Source organism: Copadichromis virginalis, linkage group LG12 (assembly GCF_057382275.1).
Source record: "Copadichromis virginalis isolate Kocher_CV1m ecotype Utaka linkage group LG12, C_Virginalis_male_GT1.1, whole genome shotgun sequence".
Classification (NCBI taxonomy): Eukaryota; Metazoa; Chordata; class Actinopteri; order Cichliformes; family Cichlidae; genus Copadichromis; species Copadichromis virginalis.
In genome coordinates this window covers 15417369-15445318 of record NC_140629.1, presented here as the reverse complement: position 1 = coordinate 15445318, position 27950 = coordinate 15417369, and the positions used below count along the sequence as shown (strand labels likewise).

Genomic DNA, 27950 nt, shown 5'->3' with positions numbered 1-27950 from the left:
GTTGTAGTGTGCTTTTATTTTGCAGACATCGTGGCCTAACTTCTGGTAGAGGCTCACTGTGTGACGCCGCTTAACTGAGAGGCCCAGCCTATTTTGATTACGTACCAACAGGGGAGGAGGGGGCCCGCTGATGTCCTCTCTCGTGCACTCAGCCAACCCCTGCTGCTGCTGTTGTAAGGTAAAGCTGGCGGTATCCTAGTGTACCCTTGTTAAGGATCCGCCGCCGAAAGAACCCGGTTTGCAGACATCGGATCTTCCAGAAATAATTATTTTATGCGTCGGGGAGATTTCCTACCCAAATTACGCATGGAATGGTTTTGGGGGAATTGGAGTAGAAATGCAGCGCCGCACTTCCAGCCCACAACAAGAACCATGCCCAGCTTACACTGCAAGCAAATTTATGACATCCTGTTTTATCCTTTACGACTTTGATATGAGTGAATTTTACTTGGACAGTCACCAGGAGTGAAGAAAAAGAAACGCATCGCACAGAGCTGAAGGACGCTGTATTCGCCGCAGACGTTTGTGTGCCGAGAAACCTCTACGTTTAGGATTTTTTTTCTTTTTCTCTTTTTTTTTCTTTTTGATGGAGCTGGAGAACATAGTAGCCAACACTGTACTGCTAAAAGCCAGAGAGGGTAAGTTGACACAAATAGTAAGCGGGCCTGCTTTTGTCATATTTTGAGCTGTGCAGAAAAAAAATAATCGTAAGGATGACGGCAGCCTGCAGACTGTGTGGCTCATTACGGCAGGTAAATCCTAAAGATGCAACAGAAAAAAAATCGGGAGGGGGTGCTGTGCAGACAGTGCAGACAACATCAACGGAACACCGCGAAACTGCTCGTCTTGTAATCAGTGATAGACTCGAGTCAACCAAAATCCTTGCACATTTTGACAGATTGTATGCCCCCCCCCCCCCCCCCCCCAATTAAATATATATATAAAAATATATATATGTTGGGGGACGGGGGCGGCAGGGGAGGGAGGATGGGAGGGTGGTCTGCCTCCCACATCCGCTTTCGTTGTCTGTGCATATGAAAGCGGCTCTTTCGCAACGTTATGCATGCTGGAGCAAACACTGACACGGGGAATAACTCCTTTCTAGAGGGGGAATAAAATGAGCTTAGGCTGTCTGACATTTGAAAGGTGATCCGATGACGTGACTGGTGTTGAAATCTGTGTAAAGGGCCCCTGCGGAGAGACGGACTCTGCTTATCTGTGTAGAAAGAGTCAAATGTCTGAAAAGGCCAGTTGCAGCCCGACAGCACGGTCTGAAATATGAAGGCGCACGGTGTCATTAATAGTTCATTCTGAGGAAGACAGGGTTGCGCTGAGGGCACGAGGAAGGCCTGGAGGTAAACGCCGCGCACTGTGTGATGCATTGACCGTTTTGGTCGTTGGGATCATGTGGGCACTTTTATTTCAGGTTTGGGGCCTGTGGGAAGTTACAAAACAAAATTCATTAGGTTTCGCCTCATAAGCCAAAATTAGGGAGTGTTTTGGTTGTGCAGCTTTAAACAGCAAGATAAATCCTGAGAGAAATAGCCATCCTTTTCCCTTATTCAGTCTGGGTAATGTCCAGAAACTTAAACAAAATGAAAACAGATTACATTTTGTCCTGAGTGTACCTGGGTCCCTTTGGGATGCCCTTTGAACTCTCCTCAGTAATCCCAAACCTGTTTTCAATCAGCAGGGTTTAAAAACCACCACTCACACTCATCCCACTTTATTGTCATGATTATTCTTTTTTGTTTTGTTTTGTTTTTTGGAACTGGTTGCAACAGTTTTCTGTCTTTCTGTAAATGCATCAAATCTTTTGCTTCAGTTTAAAATGACTCGGTGTATGTACAAGTGCAAGTGTACACAGGTCCGGTTGCAGGGAAGCTCATAGTTTGATGTGGCAAAAGCCTCTGCAGAGTTGCAAGATGACGCAGGAAAAGACTTTGGTTCTCTCGCAGCTCCTTCCACGCGTGTTACAACGTTGGCACGTTTTTAAAATAAATGGGCTTCCTGCACATAGAGCTGGAAGTGTTTCATAGGCACTAATAGAGTAATAAAATGAACCAGGATGGCGACATGCTGTCAAAATCCACACGAAGAATGCCTTCGCCCGTGGGTTGGACTGGACGTTTGTTTTATGGCAGCAGAACACGACTGGGCTGAGTGAATCAAGCTTCATGAATTAATAAGAGCAGTTAATGACCCATGACAGATCTCGCTTGTCCCAGCTGCTCCAATGGTGTGCATCTGCCCTGACTGTGTGTGCGCGTGTGTGTGGAGGAGAGAATAAGGCCTTATACAATTATTGGATGAGATGGATCTTTGAGTTAATAGCTGAAGCACGACTTTCTCAGCAGCTTGATCAATGCCTCTATAAATGTAGCTGTGTGGGACTGATTCAACAGTTGAATTGGAGTGTGCAGTGCACACACTGAACAATTTCACAGGTTGCAATATTGGTTGTATCCTCTAATGGTCTAAATCATTAGAGGTTTTGTATTACGTGATGCAGTGCCAAAGGCTATGCACATCCATGTCTGCTGCTGTTAATGCTGCTGCTTTCTGTGCATGCATACATTTAAGCAAGGCACTGTACTGTACACACAGAGACTCATTTTAGATCATGCACTAGCAACAGCCGAGAGAATGCGAGTGGAGCAAAGTGAAGAGTGTTTTTTCCTGTTTGTTTATGCGAGCATATCTCCAGCCATGCCTGAACTGAGAGGCAAGCATCCTCTGTCTAAACTTCTCCAGCTACGGACAACAGGAAGGCCCAGTTTACACTGCAGTCTTTGGCTTGTTTATGCCAGCATCCTCACACCTCCCAGATCAGTAAAACTGTGCAAGTTGGAGAAAAGAGGAGAAATAAGAAAGCTATTGATATCCCCGGGCCAAGAGTGGCAAAACAGGCCTCGTGCCAGCCTCTGGTTGCTCTTTGACTCTTCAGTGTCAGCGATGGCTGCTCTGACGGTGCTGGTCTGGCATTTTCCGCCAAGTTTGGTGAAAGCTCATCGTCGCTTATGAGTATTCAGAGATAATTTTGAGATTAGTAATTAGCTGGAAGATTGGAAACACTTCAGAAATGGAGGATTTCTAATCAAAAGAGTGCTCCGTTTAATCACAGTAAAAAACCTAACTTGATTTCCACAAGAAGAATTTTTTTTCTTTTTTTTAAAGAGAGGGGCTCTGACCATATTGGACCATTTTGTTAAGTGACCGCTGTCTTACATAAAGCTCAGTGGTATAATACGCTATCAGTTTGATGCAGCCCATAAGCTATTTAATCAAATTGATTGTTACATAACAAACTGAGTGGGCTACTGCCATCCGAGCTCCATCTTCCTGTAGAGCTCCTCTCCGGTCTCTGCGGAAGATACTTTATGGATGATGAGTATGCGGTGAAATGAAACACTTCGATGGTCATCTGAGTATCATCTGACAGCGACAGCACTGCTTACTGTGTCAGAGCAGCAGGGGGAAACGCTGGTGCGCTGGCCTTAAAAGCTGTGATGTCTGTGTGAGTTTGTCAGCTGAGGAAATTGGGGCTTTACAACAGATCAAAAAGATCAAAGGCACTTAGGCCTGACAGGGCTCTTTGTTTCAGTGGGATCTGTTACACTGTGGCCTTTAATGTTATACATATAGCTGACATACAGTCAGAGCGAGCGAGCAGGTATAATATCAGAACATACTGTAGACTTATGTGTGCGATAGCCGATGAGGGGTGTGGGGCAAATTCCTTTGTTTAAATGTAACCTGAACTTAGCCACTGTGACGCGAGCAGCATCGGTGCAGTAGACCCTTTGCTTATTGTGTGTGTGTGTGTTCACAAGCCTCTGTCTGCCTGCCTCCCCATTCACAACTCTTGCTGGCAGCAGTCGCAGATTCCAAGCCAGGCGAGTGAACGTCATCGGTTGTTTAAGTGAATGAGAGCAGGGGAAAAACTGCATTGCTGCATCCAGATGCCTTTCTTGAATTGTGGTAACAGAGCCCGGGCATTTAGTTTGGGCGACTAGACAGAATTCCACTCCGCTGCCTGTGGGCTTTCTCATTCGAGCTGCAGCGTTTTTTGAATGTTGTAGTTACATAAGTAAAACTCCCGTTATATAAAAAATAAAAGCAGCTGAGGTGCTGTGGACGACTAAAAGTGATAGAAATACAGCAGGCGAGGATTTATTATTTAATCATCACTGAACTGAATTCTCAGTAAGCCTCCTTTCTGTAGCCTCTTAATTGAACTGGTAAATGTTTTGTATTGTTATGAAGTTACCATTGGTAATAACTGAGGAACAGCTACTACGTAAACCCAGAGAAACTACAGCTGAAATATGAAGAAAAACTCATTTCTTTACCGACCCAACTGCAGTAAAAACAAGCCCCAGTTTTTCCACGACATTACTTGACTTTTACAATAAATTCATGTGTGATCTCATGCATGCTGTGGTGCAAGTTCATGCTGGTTGCATAGAAAAGGGGACAGTCTATCACCATCTGAGACAAGACAGCGAAGTAATACCATGGAAAACTTTTACAGTCCAGTTTCAGCTTAGTCACTAGGTAGATTGTCATCTTTTTACTGAGTTACTTTGTTGTGGTTAAATAGGCGATGGCATGTTTTATTGCAAAGGTTATGAACATGATAATAGTGCAAGCAATTGCACAGTTTCAGGTTACTGGTAACTTTTCGAAACATTACCCAAACGAGGTGTATGTACATATGCAAACGCACATTAAACACAGCTAGTAAGCGCTTGTCATTCTGCTGAGACGGCTTCCTCGCATAACTAAAACAGGTTATTATAGTAGTGAGAGGGCAGCCATTGAGGGCAGCATAGGGGTGCAGTGGTTAGCAATGTCACCTCTCTCCAAGACAGGTTCTGGTTTGAAACTGTCGGCCAGCTGGGAGCTTTCCGTGTGGAGTTTACATGTTCTCCCATATGCCTGTGTGGGTTCTCCGGGTACTCTGGCTTCCTCCCGCTGTTGAGAGACACGCTTGTTAGGTTAACAGGCCATTCTCAATTGGCTGCAGGTGTGGATGTGAGAGAGTGTGTTGTCGTTTGTCGGTGTTAGGCCTGTGATGGACTGGTGTGTGATTGTGGTGTACTGTGCCTCTTGCCCAGTGTCAGCTGGGATAGGCTCCAGCCCCCTCCCACGACCCTACTTTGATAAGCAGGTTAAAATAGATCATGCTTGTGCATAAGTGAGTAGACAAACATGATTCACCTCAAATTTTCTAGATTTCACGTGTGAAAACAGCTTTACTGAGTAGATTGCGAAACAGTCCCGGGGACCTACTGCCGGTAACACAAAACTTCCTGAAGAGTGTTACCAGATGTGCTGATGTTATTTTTCAACCTAAGTATAAAAAAAGTCCCTTGTCAAAAATGTAAATGTTTGAAACGTTTTTGTAAGGAAGTATAACCATGAAAAACAGCATAACAAAAAAGCAGTTCATTGGAATGTACTGTTTTCATTCCTAGATAGTACACAGTTAAATTTGGGTTGGACAAAATTTGGATATTTACAACTGTAATTCGAATGGACGTCTGTCAGAGGACCTCCTTTTTTACACAGTACCTAATTATACATGACTTATTACAAAGCAAACACAGTCACAAATACATCATAGTTAAAGTTAGTAATACCTTTTCTTTTTTCTTAGTGTTTCAGCTGTACATTTACTGTATTTACCTACTGATCATCAGTGGTAATTACCCTAGAATACACTAGAATTTACCGTATAATTGCCAGTATAACTGCCTACTGGTCAGTGTCCGGCAGCCTCGCCTCTGTCAGTGCGCCCCAAGGTGGCTGTGGCTACACTGTAGCTTGCCATCACCAGTGTGTGAGTGTGTGAATGGGTGGATGATTGTGTAAAGCGCTTTGGGGTCCTTAGGACCACAACAGACCATTTACAATTATCAGCTATTTACATAATTATTTAATCTTTTGTGACATTTTTAGGCAAACACCAAAAAATTGCTTCTTTTTATTTAGATTTACTCAATGAATCTACAAAAAGAAACATTAGAACAATCGTCTTAACTAAACCAAAAATAAGCATTTACAGCGTGTGTAGATAGATATAGAATAGAAAAGAATAGAATAGCCACTTAAGTGTCATCCAGTTTAGTGCACATCACAACGAAATTTCTGTGCATTTACTCACCGTCAGACTGTACAATATAAATCTAAAGGTATAAAAAAGGAATCTAGGATATGTACACGTAAGAATATAAGAGACATTTGTGTGTATTCACTGCTTTTAGAAAAAAACTGTTGTATATATTAGGAAAAATGACTATATTGCATAGTAATAATAGCAGCAGAAAAATATAGTGTAAATTACCATTCCAGGTATGAAATTGCATTGCCCTAAATATACAGTCGCTGATTATTTTGATTATTAACTCAACATGGCTGTGTCTTAAATATCTGGAAGTCTCCAAAAGTTTGTCCGAGTCCCGGATTCAGCCTGCACTAAGCTCTGATTGGAGCATATTGCGTTTGAAACCAGCCCTACACATTTTTTATGTTTTTTTGCTGCAGTTGTTCTTTTAAGAAGACATTTTATTTCTACATAGATTACTGGCTGATAAGAACTGATTAGTCATTGCTGCTAGGAGAGTTACAGTTAGCCTATTGTCTTTGCAAGAGATTTACAGAGGGTTGTGTGTGTGGGAGAGGAGGTTGGAGGGATGTCGGGGGCGGGTGCTTCAGCGTTCCATAGAACAGCAAACCTAAGCAAGTCCAGCTGCTGTCGTTACAACTTGCAAAATGTAGTGAAATGAGCTGCACCCTCCACTATCAAATGCACAACACTGATCTTTGTTGTTTGCACCTGCCAGCTAATGGTAATCTGAGTATGAGCACTATATTGCAGACTCTGTAGTCTCTGTTACGCACTTCCTGCCCCGTTTTCATATAAACAAAAACATTTGCCTGGAGTGCTCCCCTCTCAGGACCTGTCTGAAAGGACGGAACCGAGGAATAAAACTGTCAGCTTTTATTTAGTAGAGACTCTTATTGGAGGGAAACCAGCGTCTCATTTCCTCATCGGGTCCTCCTGACAGGAAAGAAGTAAAAGATTTTTTTTTAAAAGAGGACCTGAAAAGAATATACATACATACATGCAGGACTGTTTATGGTGTTATTAACAAAAGGTGATTCATTTGAATACGACATGGATGGGACCACACTGGCAATGCCCGACTATCCCATTGAATCTCATCATGTGTTTTCTGGAAGTGAGATCACTGCTAATGTTGTTAAAAGTATATTACAGATAGCTTGAAAAAATTCTCGGTCCTCATAAGATGGAGCCTGCTGACTCTAGTTATTCTTTAGTGCCGTGCCAGGCTGGGAATCGTGATTTTTTGAGCTCTTTGAAATCTTTCGAAAACTTTTTGTTGCCCTCCAGGTGTGCAGATTTGAACCCTTGAAAGCCTGAACCACAAGACAATTGTTTAAATTGAGTATTAACTAAACCATATGACAATATTTTAAAAGTAATTAAATATCCATTTGCATATGTGTGTGATCATGTATAAGTTGTATAGTTTTAATGTTTTATTTGGGAACAGAATGGTGTGTATGTGTAAGTTTGGTGATGGAGTTTTTATTATGAATGAATGATGAATTTTTATGAATTATTATGTCTATTTTTATGCTTAAGGACAACAGATGGAAATTAGCCCTTGGCTATAATCTGGTATGTTTACATTCATGTAATTTTTTTTTTTACATTTATGTTCATTAACATGCACTGTCCTAACTAAATAAATAAATATATGAGTCTTAATTTATACAATATTTGCTACATCCAGCATATTAATATAATTATTTTGTAATTTATTACTTTAAAATGCATTGCTCAGTTTATCCAGGTTTTTCCAAGGGGTGAAAATCACACTGATGATGTAGTCACAACGACTCACAAAACCTCATGTGTCAAATATGATACATTAGGTATTTTAAAGGAGGAATTTTTCATTTGTTTTTTTCATTTTCATTTGTCTGTAAATTCCCAGACATACCCACAGTTAGATCGCTGTTAGCCTGGCAGAGCTGCTTGCATGGCATGTCTTCATTTACATTTGGGGTATTATATATGACCCTGCATGTACAGTTCACGCCATTTCAATTAATATTATTGGAACGTTTTTGCTGTTTAAGTTTGTTTTTTGTAAATTCAAGGATAGGGGTTCCTTTATTGGCTCTTCATTCTCTAACAGCAGTTTTGCACTGAGATTATAAAGCAAAGACGAAGCAGAGATACCCATATCTCCACCGACAACACGCCACAAGGCTCGCTGTGTTTTGAGTAGGAGTGTGACTCATTTTTTCTTGAGTAGAAAAAAATTCAGCTCTCTGGCTCCTACTATCTCTATTGTTATTGCTGCCTCTACCCACACATACAGTATACGTAACTCAGCTGGATGCAACAAGTTCACGCCTGTTCTCCAGGGGTTGTCGAGTGGAATTCTGGGAAATACAGGAGATGATTTTCTAAAGTAAAAGTAGACTCGGTAAGCCGAGTGAAAGTGGATGGAGGAAAAAATTTGAATTTTAAGCGCTTGTCATTAAAGTACTCCAGGAATGCAGTCAGAAGCCTCTCAGACACACAGGTGATTACTTAAGTACTGTTTCATCGTGTCTCCATGTGCTTCCTGCGCTCTGCACTGCTGCCATATTGCTTTAATGGAACAGCTGATGAATTTTTGATGTGCATTAATCCAATAATCTATACAGTAACTTCTGAACCTTTCTCTCTGATATCTCCTGCTGGATGAAGAGCTAAATGCCAGACTGTATACGTCAATGCAAACACACTCAGAACCTACATGATGTTAAATGAGGCTGTTTATTTCCTTTAATGTCAGGACAACTAAACATAAAGAAGAAATGAGGGATCTTTTATGTTTGAGGAAATACACAACTGTAAAAAAGTGCTGATCCAGCCTTCAGATCCAAACAAAATTGGGGAAAAAAAGGCACAGGGATTTATTAAAACATGTTTTTGGATGTCGGTGAGGATGTTGAGGTCCGGGCTCTGTGGAGGCCGATCATGACTGATCCATGTTTTTACTGCATTGGCAGCATGTTTGAAATTATTGACATGCTGAAGCTGTTGCCAATCAGATGCTTTCCAGATGGGAGTGCATGATAGATCAAAACAGTACTGTTCTACATTCGTAATCTAATCAATTTTGACAAAATCTCCAAATGCAACTCCAAACCATGACAGAGCCTCCACTGTGTTTTACGGATGGCTGCAGAGACTCACTGATCAATGTCTCTGAACAGCAGATGGATCTGTGCTAACACTTCTTTCTTGACTTGTCCAGTTTCTTTATAATTTTTAAGGACACACGGCACACCATGCCAGGTTTCCCACTAGTAGCCTTTTAGGAATCAGTTTGTTGGTGTCAAAATAGTATTTTGGCATTTTTCCCAGATTAAATTAAAGACATGGGAGCAAATGATGTGTGTATAGGCTGCTAGTAAGAAAGTGACTGCAATTTAAAACTGGTTCTTTGCAAAGTTGTCTGTTATGTGTGGACACAAGGACACAACACTGGTTCGTCCCTTGAGTTAGTTGCCTTTATTATGCTTGAATGATTCATAGGTCAGTGGCTTAACAAACAAACAAAAATGGTCAGGTAGAAGGACTGGAGTGAAAAGGCATCCAGTGTCCAATGAAAGCCTGGAGAACTATTGCTCAAGACCACTTTAAAAAACAATACAAAACAATCTGGCTGCATGGCAGCAAAATATTAAGAAATGAGGTGTGGCTTTGTATTTATACATAACATATTGTTATTTATAGGAACCTATGACACGGGGATTCTTTAGAGTGCATTAGAGTAAAATCAGCTAATTTATTTGTATATTTGTAAAAACATAAATCTTGAGTAAAGCTCCAGAGAGTTATAAATGAGGTTGAAAGAGTTCATTAAGGAGTTTGGCTCATTTAAGGCCAAAGCAGATTTTAAAGACTCTTTTTTTTTTTTTTTCAATCGAGGCATGTTTTCGTGGCAGGACATCACAGGAGCAGGACAAGGAACAAATATCTTTATGAAGAGACTGTGTGTTTCATGCAGAAGGAAAGAAAGCACCCACCCAGTAATGTCAGTCCACGGTGCCCCATGAGTTCTATCTCACTGATGAGTCGGCTCTGTGCCTTTCAAGCACTTTCCTCAGTGTTTGCTCACTTAACTGCTGATTTTCACTCTGAATAAACTAAAAATCATTCCTCGTAGAGATGTAGGACTGTATCGCGACACTGTTCACACTACCAAAACATTTATCGAGGTAAACAGATGCTATAATACCTCGTCAGAGCACAGGAGCATCCTGTTACGGCTAGCTTCATGTGGACTATGCTCTGTCCTCTTGGATCTTTATGGATGAGCAAACAGCAAGTATTACCCAGCGTGCCCTGCGCTGTGTGTGGTCCTTTGATCGGACAGCACGGTGGGTTATATAATTTCAGGGTTTTTTCGTGCTCCCCCCCGTCACATTCCATACTTTATATATTTATAGAACAGGAAACTTGTGGCACCTGACTGTTCCCAGACAGGATATGTACCCTGCCTTCTGCTGCGCTTGTCAGATTTCTGTCCTTGCATGCAAGTTTTGACACTGAGTGTCTTCCTACACCGTGGCTGTTTTGCTCGTGAACACATGAACTTTAACAGGCGCCGCTTCTCTAGTGACAACTGCCACAGCGCCCTAGCTCTGAGGTCATGGACTGGTTTGACCACCTCAGTTTGTATTAACACATTGCTGCTGCCCTTGGGCTGGTCTCTATTAATAGCAGTAATGTTTACAAGGACATAAAGACGGGGAAATGGGCAGTGTTGTGTGTGTTTTTTTTCCCCTCAACTCTTTGTGCAAAAGTAGCTGTTGGCAAAAGGTTAAACCTGGAATTTATGTCTCAATCTTAAACGCGTGTCGAATGCAGCTACTTCCTTAGGTCAAGCTAGATTTGGTTGTTGTTTTCAGCACACAGCTCGCTAGGTTGTTGGGACACAGCTGAATAGAACGCCAATACTGTTGCTGATAAGATCTCTGTTTTATTGTCTATGACTGATTTTGAGTTTATGACCCCTCATTAAGCGGTTCAACATGTGACCCTCACAGCAGCCAAAAGAAGCCGAGTGTGTTGCCAGGTAAAAAGGTGCACGTCATCAATGTTTGCTTCGAGCATTTCAGCAGATGTTACAGGCGGACCATCCAGTTGTTATTATTGTGATATATGTGGACACGGGAGCTCATTTAGGATGGTAATAAGAACAGAGGCACCGACATGACATCATGGTGGAACAGACCAACAAAGACCGTCTTCCTGCTATAGTCCACCCCTGCTGCTCAGGTCTGGGCAGTGTTTCCCCTGCCTTCCTGTGGCATACACACACACACACACACACACACACACACACACACACACACACACACACACACTTTTAATATGTGGATTAAAGCTTCAATAATGAGTCTTTCACATCTTGTTTTGGTTTGCTTTCAGTGCTGCTGGCTTGACCTGATAGGCATGCGCATGCATATATGCTTATATTTTTAATAAACTGGTATGCAGTGTAGTACCTTAAACCTTTATTTACGTCTACATTCCTGTTTATACTGCATATATAGGAGCAACATTCACACAAAAGCAGTGTGCCAAGGTATGTTTTTTGTTCTCTTTGCTCCTCTTCTGTCTTTGCAGCAGATAGATATCTAGTACGATTTAATCACATTTCCCGTGATAAAGCAAACCCATATATTGCTACGAATCACTTTACAGCGCCCGAAGAAGCACAAAGAGGATGTTTTGCAAATGCAAAGCTCCCGTCTTCCTTCAATAATATGCTTGCTGGGTGTTTACCACTTGTGTTTTGCATGCACAAGACCATTGGCCCTTACCTGGAGCTCTCATGCAAATAAATCCCGATCACCGAACGGTTGGATGTGCCGGGAGGGATGGACCGAGGGGAACAAAGGCATTTGCATCATAGTCTGGTGCTGGTCGGCCACAATGTATTTGTAACTCGCTGACCACCACAGTATGACTCAACCGCGAGGCCGACATTTAACAGATCAGACAAAGGAGGTGATGTGGGAATAAGCGAGAGTTAGATAATCAGAAAGGGATAGTGAGTTGTTTGTGAACAAAGAGGGTCAGTGCAGCCAGGAGATGAGAGTGAAGAGTCACTGAAACCTACTCAAATCTTGCACACTTTTTTACACAGTGTAGGTGTAGAAAATAGCACATATTCAGAACGCTCGGCTCTGCTCACGCTCGTGCTCTTAACATCACATTCTGTTGCAGATGTTATTGCATATATGCCAGATGCACAGTGTGACAGTCAGGATGTGGTTTCAGCTGGTTGTCCACAGCACATCTAGCTTCATGTTTGGAGTGAGATTGTAAGTGGAGGTGTTCGAGACCTCGGAGATTATGTGTGTGCACGTGTGTGTGTGTGTGTCAGGCACTAGATGTTAATGGCTTGGGTTCTTTTGAGTGTCAGCACTTTGTGCGTATAACCTCAAATCTAAGCAGGGTTGTTTTCGAAGGTGTGGATGGATGGGGCCTGCAGGATTGCCACGAGTTGATTAAATTGAGCATGAGGACAACACTAGAGAGAGGTCACAGTAGTGACATTGTGCGTGCACACACACACACACACACACACACACACACACACAGATGTTTGGGGTTCGGGTAACCCCCTGGTGTTACGCCAGACGGTTGACGTTTTGTCTCTGACCTTCTTTTTGCTTTACTTGACATGCCTTGATGATGTCAGAGCTCCTAAACATGAGCATAAATAAAGGGTGGCGACCACACTGCCCACATGGAACAAATTAGACGGACAAGTTCCTGTGTGCAGCAAATCCACGCCACAGCACATATTTCAGCTCGTGTGTAACTGACAGACCACATAAGAGTGAGAACGCTTTAATAGCGAAAGAAATAAACAGACAGCCGTGAACAAGATGGTTTATGGAGGATATTTACGAGGATATTCATACTTTTAAGAGCCAAGTTTTGTTAAACAGGAACCTAGAGTTACAAATCTGGACGTAAAACGAAACATGTGAATGTTTTTCTCTTCTTCAAAACATGATTTCAAAAAGTTAGCACTTGCTTTCATCTTTGTATATCTAATACTGTTGTAAACTTTCCTCAAATCCTGCCAGAACATTTCGTAAAGCCGTGTAACAGCAACGTGTCAGACAATTTTTTTAACCTCTGTTAGGCTGTGCTTTCTTGAGCCAACAGACAAAAGAAGCCAAAGGGCACTAAGGCTAAACAGAACTTTATTTGTTGTTACATTCAGATGAGGAATAATTGATTCGTTGTATTTGCATGTTTGTGGGAGTGTTTGGGTGTGCTCTGTGTTCTGGTCTTTGCACCACATGGGCCTCGAATGTTACAGTGGGACGAATTATAAATATGCTTTCGAGCAGCTTTATTTGCAGTGATGAATGAGAGAAATCGAGGGGTTATAAAAATAACATGAACAGCGTGACAAGAGACCACACGTAGAAAAGCCCAAAAAGGAGGCAAACCACTAATCTATAGCACTGTTCTATTTTTATGGCCAAGGAGCTGTAGACGTCCTTAAAAAAAAGTCCTAAAACAAAAGGGGGTTGATAGACTTGAAACAGCAAATGAGGTCAGTGATTGGCTGGCAGCAAACTTGGTGACAGTGATGTGGTGATGACAGGAAATCTTCAGCAGTGTGTCAGAAGAAAAGGGAAAAAGATACTGGATCACAGGGAAACAGCAGAAGAGCAGAAGATGATGCCAGGAGTTCCAAAAAGCAGGAAAGGGGGGAGGCGGGGAGGGAGAAAGAATGAAAAATAAATAGGCTTGGAGAGCAATGAGAGGCAAAGAAAACAGGACACAGAAAGAAAAAGAAGGAACTGCATTATTTGTGGTTGTCTCAGCATTGTGTAGAAGTTGAATGCCTGGGTGGAGCACCCATGTTTGGTACAATTATTTGACATGGCGTTGACCCTTCACAGGAAATTTATGCCATTTGGCTGGACGCTTGTATCCACAAATGCCTCACACTAGCACAAGTGCATACATTTTTAGCATGGCGTCCCTCCCATGGGGAATGACCTTCTTCATTCGCTGTATTCTTTTGCCTTTTTGGCAGATGTCATGTTTTCATTAAAGGAGATTCAAAAACTGGAGCACACAGCAACACACTGTATTTTTGTGTGGGGAGCATAAGTTTACATATGAGCTGTTTACAGAAGCGATCAAATAAGGAAGTGCGCCTGTTTATAGCATAGTTTCGTCTACAGTAATGTTAATGAGGCGCAGGTGCTCGAAGTTAATGATTGTCTTTGGGGATATTTTTATTCGGGTTATTAATACATTCATGCTTCGTGTTTGTCTTTGGTGATACGAGTATCATTCTGAATACCGTATGTGAGCTTTGCTGACGTAGGGTCCCTTATCTTTAACACCCCTCCTCCTAGAAAGAAAAATACTGCAGTTCTAATAAGAGTCAGTACAACCCTGTAAAACTTTTTATGACTCAAATATGTAAGAAGTGGATTGAAATACTTTTGTATACTTTGCTGTGAAATCATCTGTTCAAAAATGTTATGTCAGCTTGTAATGATGGAAATGATCTCTAATTAAATCCCTTTGTGCCTGTATAATGTATGGTTATGGCTGGCTGTTGCAATGTAATCCTGAAAGTATGACACACGAGGGTCATACTTGGTAAGTGAATAATAAGCATAAGTGTGTAAAATGAGGCTTTTGTACTATGTGGGCAAAATAACCCGTACCATGCAAAAGTCTTGAGCCACCCCTCATTTCTTCATATTTTGTTGTCATTTTTTAAAAACTGGAAACTGGTCTTAAGCAATAGTTCTCCAGGCTTTCTGAAGGTCTTTCAAAGTGTTTCTTTCAACATAGGCTGCTTTGTTAATCATTTTTAGTCCAGTCTTTGAGCCTGATCATTTTTCTTAAGCCACTTAACACTGACCTATGAATCATTCATGCTGTAAAATTGTACCTGTTGTCCATACACACAACAGACAATTTAGCAAAGAACAAATCTGGAATTGAGTCTTTAGACTCTTTGTTATCAGCAGCCTGTCACAAAAACATATAATTTGTTCCCATTTCTTTAGTTCAATATGTGAAAAGTAAGTAAATTAAGTAAATACGTTTTTGTTTTGTTTTTTAAATATTCATAGAGCACATTTTAAGATAAATGTCACAAAGAGCTTCACAACAAAAAATAGTTAAAAGTTATGAAAGGTTACACAGTCTGACAGGCATAAATTTTTCCACCAACAAAGTGGTTCCCAAAAACCTGTGAGCTCAAAACTTCATATCTCAGCATGTTGTGCAGAGTGTCCTTAAAAACCTGAGGAAACCAGACAAGCGGAGGGGGAAAAAGTAGCAGGCCTACGTGGAGAGTATCTGAAAGTCATGTGAAAAATTTGAGTAGACCTCATACAGGACCCGAGAGATGTATGTTGTCCCTCAGTTGATCCATCTTAAGGGAAAGAAGAATGGTACAGTAATTATATGCTGTGTTTCCATATATATTTGCAAATGTTTCAGCAGATGACTGCATCTATTTCCTGTTTTCCCAGCAAAATGGAAAAGAACTGAGGCGTGGATTAAGACTTTTGCGCACTAATATAGAGCAGAACATCCATTCTGGGTGCACGATATTTCAGTATCAGACATTGTAGCACACTTTTATGATCTTGCAGAGAGAGTGACAAAAACATGAATGAATGTATTCATGTATAAGATAATGTATTTGCTGTTAGATTAAATATTACATATAGTAAATATAGAGTAAACATTTCCTTAGTCAGTGATGTATGTATGTATGCATGTTCTGTCTATACCAACATTCATGTGTAACGTAATTCAGCAGTCAGCACTAAGTCTGCTATGGTTCACTTGTTTGACCGTTGGCTTACTTTATCTTAGTCAGTTTATGGCTTTCTGGGGAAGAAAGTTTCCCAGCTATGGTCTAATATCACACTAAAACATGCTAATTTGAGACTAATCTTCCCCTTGTTGAGTGCAATTTAATTTTCTTGGCAAGTAAATTATATAATATTACAAAGGCAACAGTGAGACGCAAAACAGACTGCAGAGCAGGAGGAAAGGATGAGACAGTAATGCAGCAGGATTGATGGGAAAACTGCTAAAAGCTTTCACTCAGAGCCTCCACAATGACGTAGGGCCTCTCGCATTCCTGGGTTATTACTTAAAGATGTCTGCTTGTCATTGCTCTCAATGCCTCTCACATTGGGTGAGCTGCTTGCAGCAAATTTCCACTGCACAGAGCGGTTAAAGGAAATCCCTGTCATTTCATTAGAGCAGTCGTAACATATTAAAAAAAATAACTTTGAGACGAACATGGTGTAAGGGCAAAGCAGGCTGTGGTAGAAGTACGAGGTTAAAAGTTGCGTTTAATCGCATCTGGTGGATACTGTGAGAAAACGCCAAAGGTGATTTAGACATGGCTTTGATGAATAATGGGAAAGCGGTCAAAGTTAAGAGGCAAAATAATCAGCTCCGTCGATGACTGCACAGTAAAATTTCTTCAGAAATCTAAGTAGGCGATGTAGATCTAAGTGGTTTTTGTTCGTGATGGTGTTACGTAGCTGCAGGAAGCTGATGCATGATTATTCAGTGCAGTGGAATCCAGTCTGGGTTCTGATGGGAACTGAGCCGGTCAGAATGGGCTTTCTGTCTGTGTGGACACAAAAACACACACACTCATATTAAACACACACACACACTGTTCCACTTCCAGTGAAGCCACTCACATGAAAAGTGAGCAAGAAAGTCAGTGGAGAGAGGAGAGCGTTACGGAGGAAGTGAGACGTAATCTATGAATTATATATACACACTGAGACTATGATTTCATTCAGGGGAGAGCCCACACACAACCCCCCTCTCTTTTAGCCATTGGGCCTTCATTTTCTCCTCACTGACGAAAATAAATGTGGACAACTTTATTAATTTCTTTCAGTTGAACATTTTTACCTCTTGTTTTACCTGTCACCACAGGTGGAGGAGGGAAAAGGAAAGGAAGGAGCAAAAAATGGAAGGAGATCCTTCGTTTTCCCCATATAAGCCAGTGTACTGAACTGGGAAACAGCATCGGTACGTGTTTGTGCACTTCCTTCATCTAAAGAGAGTGTGTTTGACTGTTTGTTGGAAAGGCTGCGATTTAAAGTCTGTGTTCATTTTATGTTTTTTTTTTGTTTGTTTGTTTGTTTTTCTTTTGCAGACAGGGAATATTTCAGCATCTGTGAGAAACAGCCTATCGGACGACTTCTCTTCCGTCTTTTCTGCGAGACCAGACCGAAACTCCAGCGATGCATCCAGCTGCTGGATGCGATGGTAAACATGCACGCACACACGACTTACATCGACCCCTTTTTTATATTTGCATTAAAAATATCATATTTTTTTTTTAAACTAAGGAATAGAAAAGTCAACCATCAACTCCTTGTGACAGATCACACCAACCTTCAACCAGTGATTGTAACTGAACCTTATCGCAACAGGATTTTAGTCTGACGTGTACTTTTGTTGTTTTTGTCATCTTACCGCTGCACAGAGTGTCTTTGAAACACAATTTAAAGCTTTGACTTACACATCCAGTGTCATTGCATTGATACAGTTGAATTCCAACACTAGGATCCCACCTAGAAATATTTTTTATACCCTTTTTTAAAATGTTAAGCATTAATACTGATAAACTCCACACAGAAAGGCTCCAGCTAGTTGGCAGGTTTGAACCCACAAGCACCTTGCTCGTGTAGCAGCAGTGCTTCCCCAGATCATAACACTGCTCCCTACAGGGTAGTATGGTAGGCACTAGGCATTATGGGTTCATCTCATCGTGATTTGCCCATCACATTGAATCATTCATCAGACCGTGTGACCTTTTTCCGTTACTCCGATCTTTCTGTCTGTTTAGCCTCACTCATAAGTGGTTTTCTTTAGGCTACACAGTTGTTTAGTTCAGTGGAAATACTTTTACTTTTACAGTCAGAAATAGCTGTGATTTTTGCTTTTGATTTGTTGTCATTTTATTTCACCAAAATTGTCATGATTTTTTTTTTTTTTTGACCACATTTCTTTCTATGAGATGATGGTTCACCAAGTTTTAATGAAACTTATTAAAACAGTTTTAATAGTTACAGTTTTTAGTTGTTTTTTTTGCTAGATGCAGACCAATAATTTAGCCCTTCTGAGACAGTGTAACGTCTTTACCATGACCATGGAATACCATGTCTTCCAACAAGGCTGTTTAAGGAATGAGAAGCTACCCACTACAGCAGTTAGGGTTAAACAGCCTGTAGCCAGCTGAAACACATTGGCAACTGTAGTTGTCCAATGGAGGGCTCTTACTTATTTGCCTAGTTAAATCCAAGTTTTGTTTGGTTGTTTTTTTCCCAGGCAGAAGCACGCATCATGACACCTACAGAGGATGTTAATAATGATTTTGGTGTTTGAGTTTTCTAGGAGTGGAGTGCTTACTAGAGGGATTCTCAAACAGCAAGTTTTAAACTTTTCAAAAGTGTGAATTTGCACAGAACTGAATAAACAGCATAATGTGAAATGTTAGTGTGCTACGTTATTTCATGAAATTACATTTGAATAATCCACTCCGGCCCTTAAAAGTCAGTCTTGTGGAAGCTCATATTAGAGTAGAATAAGAAAAGTGTCTCTGCATTTCAGATCATTTTAGATTTGACAAACTAATCAGTCACATCCTTTTCATGGGTAAAGGTAAAACAAAGTTTTCAGAAACATAAACTACAAATGCACGGATTGCAATATTGTGAAGAAAGTGTGAAGAAATCATTGAACTTTACAATATAACCCAATCCACGGTAAGCTGCAGCATCATCTTAAACTGAAACAACTGAAAGTAAAGTGCTCTGCTACTGGACAGATGTACAAATAAACAAAAATCAGATGTTGTACATTAGAGGTGGGAATCACCATACATCCCACGATACGATATTATCACAATACTTAACGCACGATATGATATTATTGCAATTTTTTAAAAAATGTTGCGATATTCAGATTCTGTACATAAAGGTAAACCTTATCAATATTCATTTTATCTAATATCAAAGTCTCACACTCAGTCTTTCTCTCATTTCATTCAGTTTTATTGTTGACAAACTGAACGGTTTGTATTACAGTCTAGTCCAACTTAACTGAATGCAACCATCTGGTACAATTATAGCTATTCTGAACTATGCAATTTATGAAAACTATGCAGCCCCTTCAGCAACTGAAGAATTTGAAAGTAAATTAAAACAAAATATAATTTTACATTAAATAAAAAAGTTTTAAACTTAATTAAAATAAAACTTGTCTTAAATTAAAATAAGTAAACTGTCATGTTTATTGCTGCCAAAAAAAAAGTTAAACACATTTGGACAGTGTCAGGATTCTTGCTCAGAAAAAGGATCAACATGCTCTGAAGTCAGAGCATGTTCCAGTCCACAAAAACTTTTTTTGTAACAAAATATCGATTTCTGCTGTCCCTGTATCGATACATTATTAGCAAACAAAATATCACGATACTACACAGTATCGATTTTTCCCCCCACCCCTATTGTACATCCACCTTTACCTGATATATTTTACCTTACCAAACAAAAGCAGGTGCAACAAAACCAATGTCAGTTGCTCATATAATTCTGTGTGTTTTTAACTTCACCAAATAACAGGAGAATGACCTTTTTCCCTTTTTCACTTGTCTCTATAATCTTCCCAGTAACTTCTTTAATCTTTTGCTCATGCTGAGGCTGCTAGCTTGTGGCTAGCTTTGAGCTCTGGATTGCTGGATAGCCATTTTTATTTTGTTAGCTTCTTTAAAATGTCCAAGCTCAGCTGGGTAAGTTTCTGTTTAGGTTTGTTAGAATTTTGTTGTGGTCCTCCTGCAGTTTACTTTGGCAAACTCTTTATAACCGCTCACAGGAAGTGGAGCTTTCACGCTAACGACATGCGGCTAACAGTGTGTACCTGACTATTTGCCTGCAACCCTGTCCACATGCTGTGTATCACCGGACATGGTCAGGAATGCTGGAAAATGTCAGATTCCACTCTTCCTAGAAGATCTCTATTAAACATGAAAGGATTTCAAAGGCATTATATTACATCTACTTTATAGGTGACGTTTTGAGAGAAGTAGTTTGCACTTCGACTTTATATCATCTTGTAATGACGATTTGTGCTTACAAATCGTCATTACAAGTAAATAATCACCTATAATTTTGAATTCATCTTTCAGCCCAAAAAATCAATGGTTATTTCTGGTCGCCACCCTTTATTTAATTCTTTTGCATGGAATTAAAGGCTCATCTAAAATAAAAGACTAAAAATGTTAAGTTGTACAGTTCCCTTTTATTGTAACCTGCGTGTGATCAATTATGTAATGGATAGCATGTTCTCAGATGCGAGTATCTGGAGGAAAAAAAATTGTGTTTATTGCTGGATAAATGCAGTCCTGGAAACACACTCATCAACTTTTTTAGTGTACTCACTCTGATTAGAGGGCAGGCTGCAAAAACGCCGGTGTTGCTGGGTCACACAGCAAGAGGACACAATTAAATGGAGTAGTGATTATTCAACCATCCAGATCCCCAATCTATCCAGCTTTTTGCCTCCTACCACCCCATGTCCACGTCTAGACAAAATACCTCCCACATGACACATTTAAGTCTTTATCTATCTATGCCCAGAATATCTTAGCGGACATGTGACGGGCAGAAAGGACGCATTGTTTCCCTCGCCAGCCCCTTCCAGTCCCGGCGCACCCCCGTCTCTCCACTTTTCTGCCCACTTTTAACCGCCCAGCCCTAAAAGTGACCATCACCCCCTCCATGCCACCCCCACTCTGTGTAGGGGGAAAGCACTTACACTCAAGCCAAACACGTGTTGGAGCTAATTCTACAGTCCATGTGACAAACTCAGCTTTATGAACCCCATTTGACAATTACTCAGGTCTGAGGGTGTTTACAACCAGGCAGGTGGTTGTATTACAAGTGATTAAACAACATTGCAGTCCATTGCTGGTATGAGGTTTACTAGACAGTGTTATTGTGTAATCTAGTGTGCAGTAATTAGTGTAATCTACAATTTACAGTAATTGTTGTTCTTTTATGTATGGTTTTTTTTAAACGTGTAAGCCGTGTGAAAGTATGAGCACAGCGGTTCAAAAGGAGGAGGGAGTGTTTGTGCATGTGTTTTTTCGGTGTGTGCAACTTAAGTGGTTCCAATGGTTCCTCTTACATCATGAGAAGGTGTTTGTATGTGTTGGATCTACTCTGCTTCCAAAAGGCCAAGGAGGCGTCTTCTTTCCCCTTTGGCTGAACCCCCCTCCCCCCTTTTCCTGCTCCTCCAGCAAGCGGTGGGAGTCAGACAGCTCATTTACTGTGTGTGTGTTTCTCTGAAACCTCTGATAACAAAGCCTCAGTTAATCAACACTTGGCAGCAGTCACAGCGCTCTCTCTCGTTCTCTGTGACTTTTAGTCATAATCTTACATGTTTACGTACAGTGTTGGCTTCTTCGTGTTTCATTCTGTAGTGTCTGTGATGCTGTGGTTTTTTAAAGCCAGTTTTTTCCTTAAGCTTCGAGCTCATGTGTGCTTCCGCGGTGCATATCATATATACGTTGATGTGTGTTGTAGTGGAAAGCTGGTGACGCTGGTGTGACACACTGTGACACTGCAGGACCTCAAGGAATCCCACCGTGTTTACTGTGTGGTTGCCAGGCAACACAGGGCCATGTTGGAAAAAGCCCACTAATAGAAACAGCCATGCCAGCATGCCGCATGGATGCCATGTTGCCCTCCCCCTCCCGCTTTTGAGAGGTTAAAAGTGCCGGCTTCCAAATGCGTCAGCGAGCTTTTCATGTCACTGCCCCTGCGAGAAGTCCAGTGTGTCCGCCGCGTAACGACCCAACCTGTTAGTGTCATCAGCTGCATGTGTGCAAACACGGAGCCAAGAGCAGCATATGTTTATGTGAGAGTGACAGGGAAACACAGATATACAGAGAGTGAGAGGTGTGTGTTTCTGTAACCGCACAGCAGCTGTTTCGCCTTTCAAAGGAAAAAAGCAGGAAAAATTCGAGAGACATTTGGTTTTTTGGGGGGGCTTTTTTTTTTCCACTATTGGAGTTATGCATCCAGTTTGAATGCCTTCTAGTCCGAGTTCTAAATCATCGTCAGTGTAATTTAAAAGGATTTTAGTAACATGTCATTTATCACAGCTGACTTTCTCTGGTTGAACGATTATAAAACACTTTAGTTGTGTTTAGTTTTTCTATTATCATCATTTCCTCCTGCACTTGTTTGAGGGGAAATTTATTTCCTTGTTTTAAACAAATCTCCTGCGCAGATTATAGATCTCGTCGATGTAAATTGGGGATTTGGGATGCTTGAGATAAAAAACCGGTTTGACTTGGCTTGACTGGAAGGGAGAAGTTATTATTTTCATTCCAATAAATTCTGTTATTCAACAACTGCAAAAGAATAGTGGGTGTCTTCCAAGTCCACTGGGACTTTGTGGTTAATAAAACATGTAGTCATGGTTTGCTGCTACAGAAAGTCAACAATCAAGCTGTTACAAATGTCAGTGAAGTAATTAATAAAAGGTCAGATTGAAAGACAGTTTCACAACACCCCATCCAATAAATCATTGCATTACTAAATACTGTCTGTTGTTGTAGATTTGAGATCTATAGAAGTCTAAAGAAATGTTTCACAATTTCACAACAAACTAAACATCATCTTTTACATCTGAACTTTGAAATTAGCCAATAATTGATCAAGTGATGTAAATGCCACTGTTTATAGTCTAGAAAATATTCATTACATAAGTTGCCTTGTTTGAAATTGGCACTGATAAATAACTACTTGACTGCAGACGATCAAGTGCACGTTAATACTTTTGTCACATCTATAAAAGTATGTAACACAAATCTATAACAGGAGTTTTGTTAACAACACTGAGTTGTTCTCTTGTTTAGGAAGACTACGAGGTAACACCTGATGAAAAAAGAAAAAGCAGAGGGTGCCAGATCATCAAGGCCTTTCTATCAGAAAATGTAAGTTTCCTCATTTGATGCATTTTAAAAATTTTCGAGCCTTCTTTTTTTTCACACTTTGCTTCAAAAGAAAACTTTGTAAGCAGACAAGCAGACGGCAGAATTAAAGTTCGCCAAGATGCCCGCATGGGTTTAGTAATCAAGTGTACGCATTAAAAAGTCAATGTATTGTTACTTCATCGTCAATTAGATCAGGCGTTTATGTTATCTCTTTAATTTGTAGTGTGTGTAATAAAGAGTGACGCATTCCTGTATGTGTGCTACTGTTTACATGTGTTGATGTAGTCACCTCAGCGTGTAGACATAGCGGAGGTTTTTGCAGACCAGTGCAGAGAGAACCTCGAGCTGAGTCCATGTAAGGAGATCTTCAGCAACTGCCGCAAGTGAGTTCCTCATTCATTCACACTCACCTGTTTGCAGGACTCTCTCTAATTTGTCTCTGCCTTGTCTCTGCATTTTCATCCCACAACGTGCGTTTTGGTAACTGATTTTTTTTATTTTTTTTTTATTTTTTTGCGCTGCACCAGGGCTGTCCATGACTACCTGAGTGGAGCTCCGTTTGCAGACTACCAGAACAGCATGTACTTTGACCGCTTTCTACAGTGGAAGATGCTGGAGAGGTTGGCTGGGTTTTGTTTGCTTATATCCATTTCTTATCTGTGAAAAAAAAACCACATTGAAATTCTGAATGCAGACATTTATAAAATGTAATTTAGTAGTTGTAGTCAGGGATGTGAATGTGGGGAATAATCAGTAATCAAGATAATATGGATTACATATCATTTATTTGTAAAATGACTAGTAAAGATCACTGCCCTATAAATACAGCAAGGTTAAAATTAAAGTCGAGATAAAAGTTGATGTGTATAACGGTAAATAAGCTCACATTCATTCAGTGCTTCTTTTGTCTGATTATTTTTGGCGTGGAGTTTGACAGTTTTAAAACAAAAATTAGCCGCTGTCTGTTCTCCAGATCACGTTGTGGTAAAGATTCAGTGAGTCAAAGAAACAACCTAAAAAGAGACAAACATAGACTCCAGCGACAGGTAAATAAGGAAAAACCCAACATAAGTAAAGTCCGCATTATGCAAAGTCTGTATTGACTATAACTGTGATATTTGCAAACGAAATATCACTATTATGTTAGTAATGGACATTTGATAGTCTGGGAAATAACTGTGTCATCACTCCTCATGGACTTTGTATTTTTGCAGCAACCATTCGGAAAAAGTTGGGATCCTGTGTAAAATCTAAATAAAACTAAATTATTAGCAAATCCCATCCATAATTTATTGACAATAGAACACAGAAATTATATCAAATAATGAAAAACTCTAACTGAATGTAACTGAAAAATTATTGGCTCCTTTTGATGTTGATGTAGTTGGCACAGGGCCGTGTTCACCACTGTGTAGCACCCCCTCTTCTTTTAACAACAGCCTGTAACGTTCAGGAGTTGAGGAGAGCAGCTGCTGGACTTTTTAGAGAGGAATATTGTCTGATGAGGGAACAGCATCGTCAAAAAAAACGAACCTCTGCCTATATATACTTACTGAGAAACTGATGCTCTTTTTATACCCAATCATATTACTGGCCTGTTGCCACATCACCTAATTAGTTGCAAAATGACGTGTTGCTGCAGTAAAATTGAAAACGAGCTCCATTTTTTTCTCCATTTTAACCATCAAATAGGTTTTCTGTGTTCTGTTGTGAATAAAATATGGCTTTATCCAAATTCCAAGTGGTGGCATTCTGTTTTTATTTACATTTTGCACACAATCCCAACCTTTTGGGTTTTGGGGTTGTTATTTTTTTTCTTTAAAGTCATTTCACAATGAATAAAATGAGACATGAATTGAATACAATGATATTGCAATAATATTGTATCTAGAACTTTCTGTGATAATCATGAAATGAAAGTCAGATGTCATGACAGCCCCAGCAACCATAATTTAAAAAGTTAAGAAGGTAAATTTTCCAGATAAGAAATGACTTGGATAGAATTACACCTCATTCTAAACAGTATAATATTTTATGCAGATAGCATGTAAATAAACAGCAGTTGGGAGTAAACAGCAGGCTTTCAGAGCAGCCTTGATTGTATCCGTGTCTGGAAAGTGAAATTATGTACAAGAGGTTCCATCATCTATACAGGAAACAGACTCAGGATGGTATTGAGTTCTGCACATAATGCCTGTCTTAATCAATACTATGAACATCTGTTAATGGGTTTTGCTGTGCCTGTGTTTTTCCAGGCAACCAATCACTAAGGACACGTTCAGACAGTACCGAGTGCTGGGAAAGGGGGGATTTGGAGAGGTGAGAGACCCGGAGATAAATTTTGATGTTGACATTAAAAGTATTGCCATTTCACAGTGAAATGTGAGATAACACGGTGTCTTTAATCCACAGGTATGTGCCTGCCAGGTTCGAGCAACGGGGAAGATGTACGCCTGCAAGAAGCTTGAGAAGAAGAGGATAAAGAAGAGGAAAGGAGAGTCCATGGCTCTCAACGAGAAGCAGATTTTAGAGAAAGTCAACAGTAGATTTGTCGTAAGTAGAAAATTAAGAGGAATAAAGTGCAGCGTTGATGCCTTGCGGCTTCTGCATGACTGTTGTCTTCAACCAGGTGAGCTTAGCGTACGCGTATGAGACCAAAGACGCCCTGTGTCTGGTGCTGACCATCATGAACGGCGGCGACCTGAAGTTTCACATCTACAACATGGGCACGCCTGGCTTCGACAAAGACAGGGTCCAGTTTTACGCTGCTCAAATCTGCTGCGGTCTCGAGCATTTGCACAGGGAATCGATCGTCTACAGGTAAATCTCACACAGTCTTAAATGCATTTTAAGGTGTAATTCAGTCAGAAGAGAAAAGCCTTTGAATGTTAATGTTTTTTAAAACATTTTGTTTAATAATGTGTGTTGTGAACTGATACTTTATGCTTTAACACACTTGCATGCTGTGTCATCTTTAGGGATTTGAAACCTGAGAATATCCTATTAGATGACAACGGTGAGTCTTGAAGTTTCAGCAGTTCTTATTCGTAAATATTGCGATGCAGCATTTTGCATGTTAAATTGCACATTTATCTTATGATAAATTACAGCCAGCTAGTTGTGCACAAAGATCCTGTCAGGTACATGTGGATAACATCAGCAGTTCTACCTTACCTCACCTCACCTCACTAACACTCTGTGTTGCAGGACACATTCGCATTTCTGACTTGGGGCTGGCTATCAAAGTGCCTGATGGAGAACTCATTAGAGGCAGAGTGGGGACAGTAGGCTACATGGGTAAGAAGCACTGTACTCAACATTTTTAAAGGAGATGGGTAAAATGTGCAAGTTTCATTAAGTTTCTCCCTTGGGTCTACAGCTCCGGAGGTGATAAATAACGAAAAGTACGCCATGAGTCCTGATTGGTGGGGACTGGGCTGCCTCATTTACGAGATGACCGCCGGGCGATCGCCCTTCCGCGCCCGCAAAGAGCGAGTGAAACGGGAGGAAGTGGAGAGGAGGGTGCAGGACGAAGAGGAGGAGTACAACGACAAGTTTACAGAGGACACCAAGGCCATCTGTAGAATGGTGAGGCTTGATGGAGAGATGTTTGTATAGCGAGAGATGAATGATGAACAATTGAGTGATTCATCTCTGCTTCTACTTCACCCAGCTGCTCACCAAAGACCCTAAGCAGAGGCTGGGGTGCAAGGCGGATGGAGCAGCAGGCGTCAAGGCCCACTCGTTCTTCAAAAACATCAACTTCAAGAGGATGGAGGCTGGAATGGTGGAGCCTCCCTTTGTGCCTGATGTGAGTTGTTGATATTATTCTGCACTGGGGGTTTAAATCAAACTCACTGCTAAAACCAAGTATCCTTACTGACACTCCCTGCGTCAGTAAGGACATTTTTTTTAAGTTTGTTATATCAGTGGAAATATTCAAAAATAGCCAGCATAAAAAATAAAATAAAAAATCAGAAACGGCAACCAAAATTCCATGATGATAAATTATCTATTAAGATAAACTTGTTTTCTGTTTTTCCCTTCAACCCAATCTTTTTCATGGTCATTGCCCTCTCTCAGCCTCGGGCAGTGTACTGTAAGGATGTTTTGGACATAGAGCAGTTCTCCACAGTCAAGGGAGTCAATTTGGACCAAACAGACAATGACTTCTACTCCAAATTCTCTACAGGCAGCGTTTCCATCCCGTGGCAGAATGAGGTAAGCGCGTTCATGTCATACGGCATTTTAAACGCTCAGTGCGCTTCTCGCAACTTGCTGGGAAAGCTCACACATTTTCCTCTTTCTGCTTCTTATTCTCATCTTATCCAGATGATAGAAACCGAGTGTTTCAGAGATTTGAATGTGTTTGGGCCACATGGAATGAGATCTCCAGATTTGGACTGGAACCAGCCGCCAGAGCCACCTCGACGCAGCCTGCTGGACAGGATCTTCAGGAGGCATGTAAGTGAACGGACAGGCGCATTTGGAAAGCAGGCAAAGCCAATTTCGATTAACCCACGCAAATCTATCTCTCTTTTTCTGCCGCAGCACCCAGAGGTGTCCATTTCCAACAGCCGTGTGCAGTCTTCCAGCGTAAACTCTGTGGACTCCATGTCCAACTCTGCCCCCTAGTGGCATCGTGTCTGTGTGGGCGCCCCACATACACAAACACAGAACACATACACACACACACATATACCGTGCAAAGGGAAGGAGCTACCGAGGGCTTCCCTCCTGCTGACTGGTCCACTGCTGGGGCCTGAGCAACAGCCGGTCTAAAAAGCCTTGATGGCCAGT

The 27950-nt window shown here is 40.9% G+C and overlaps 1 protein-coding gene across 1 annotated transcript; it reads left to right on the top strand.

Moving 5' to 3' along the window:
- The first annotated feature begins 102 nt into the window (after positions 1-102).
- grk5l (G protein-coupled receptor kinase 5 like) lies at positions 103-27950 on the top strand. The gene is made up of 16 exons (XM_085474923.1): positions 103-638; positions 17078-17173; positions 17301-17413; positions 23073-23150; positions 23436-23533; positions 23678-23770; positions 25406-25469; positions 25563-25703; positions 25780-25970; positions 26129-26166; positions 26358-26447; positions 26530-26738; positions 26824-26961; positions 27234-27371; positions 27483-27614; positions 27702-27950. Exons 1-16 carry the CDS (start codon positions 587-589, stop codon positions 27783-27785), a joined length of 1755 nt encoding a protein of 584 aa, XP_085331049.1. The 5' UTR covers positions 103-586; the 3' UTR covers positions 27786-27950.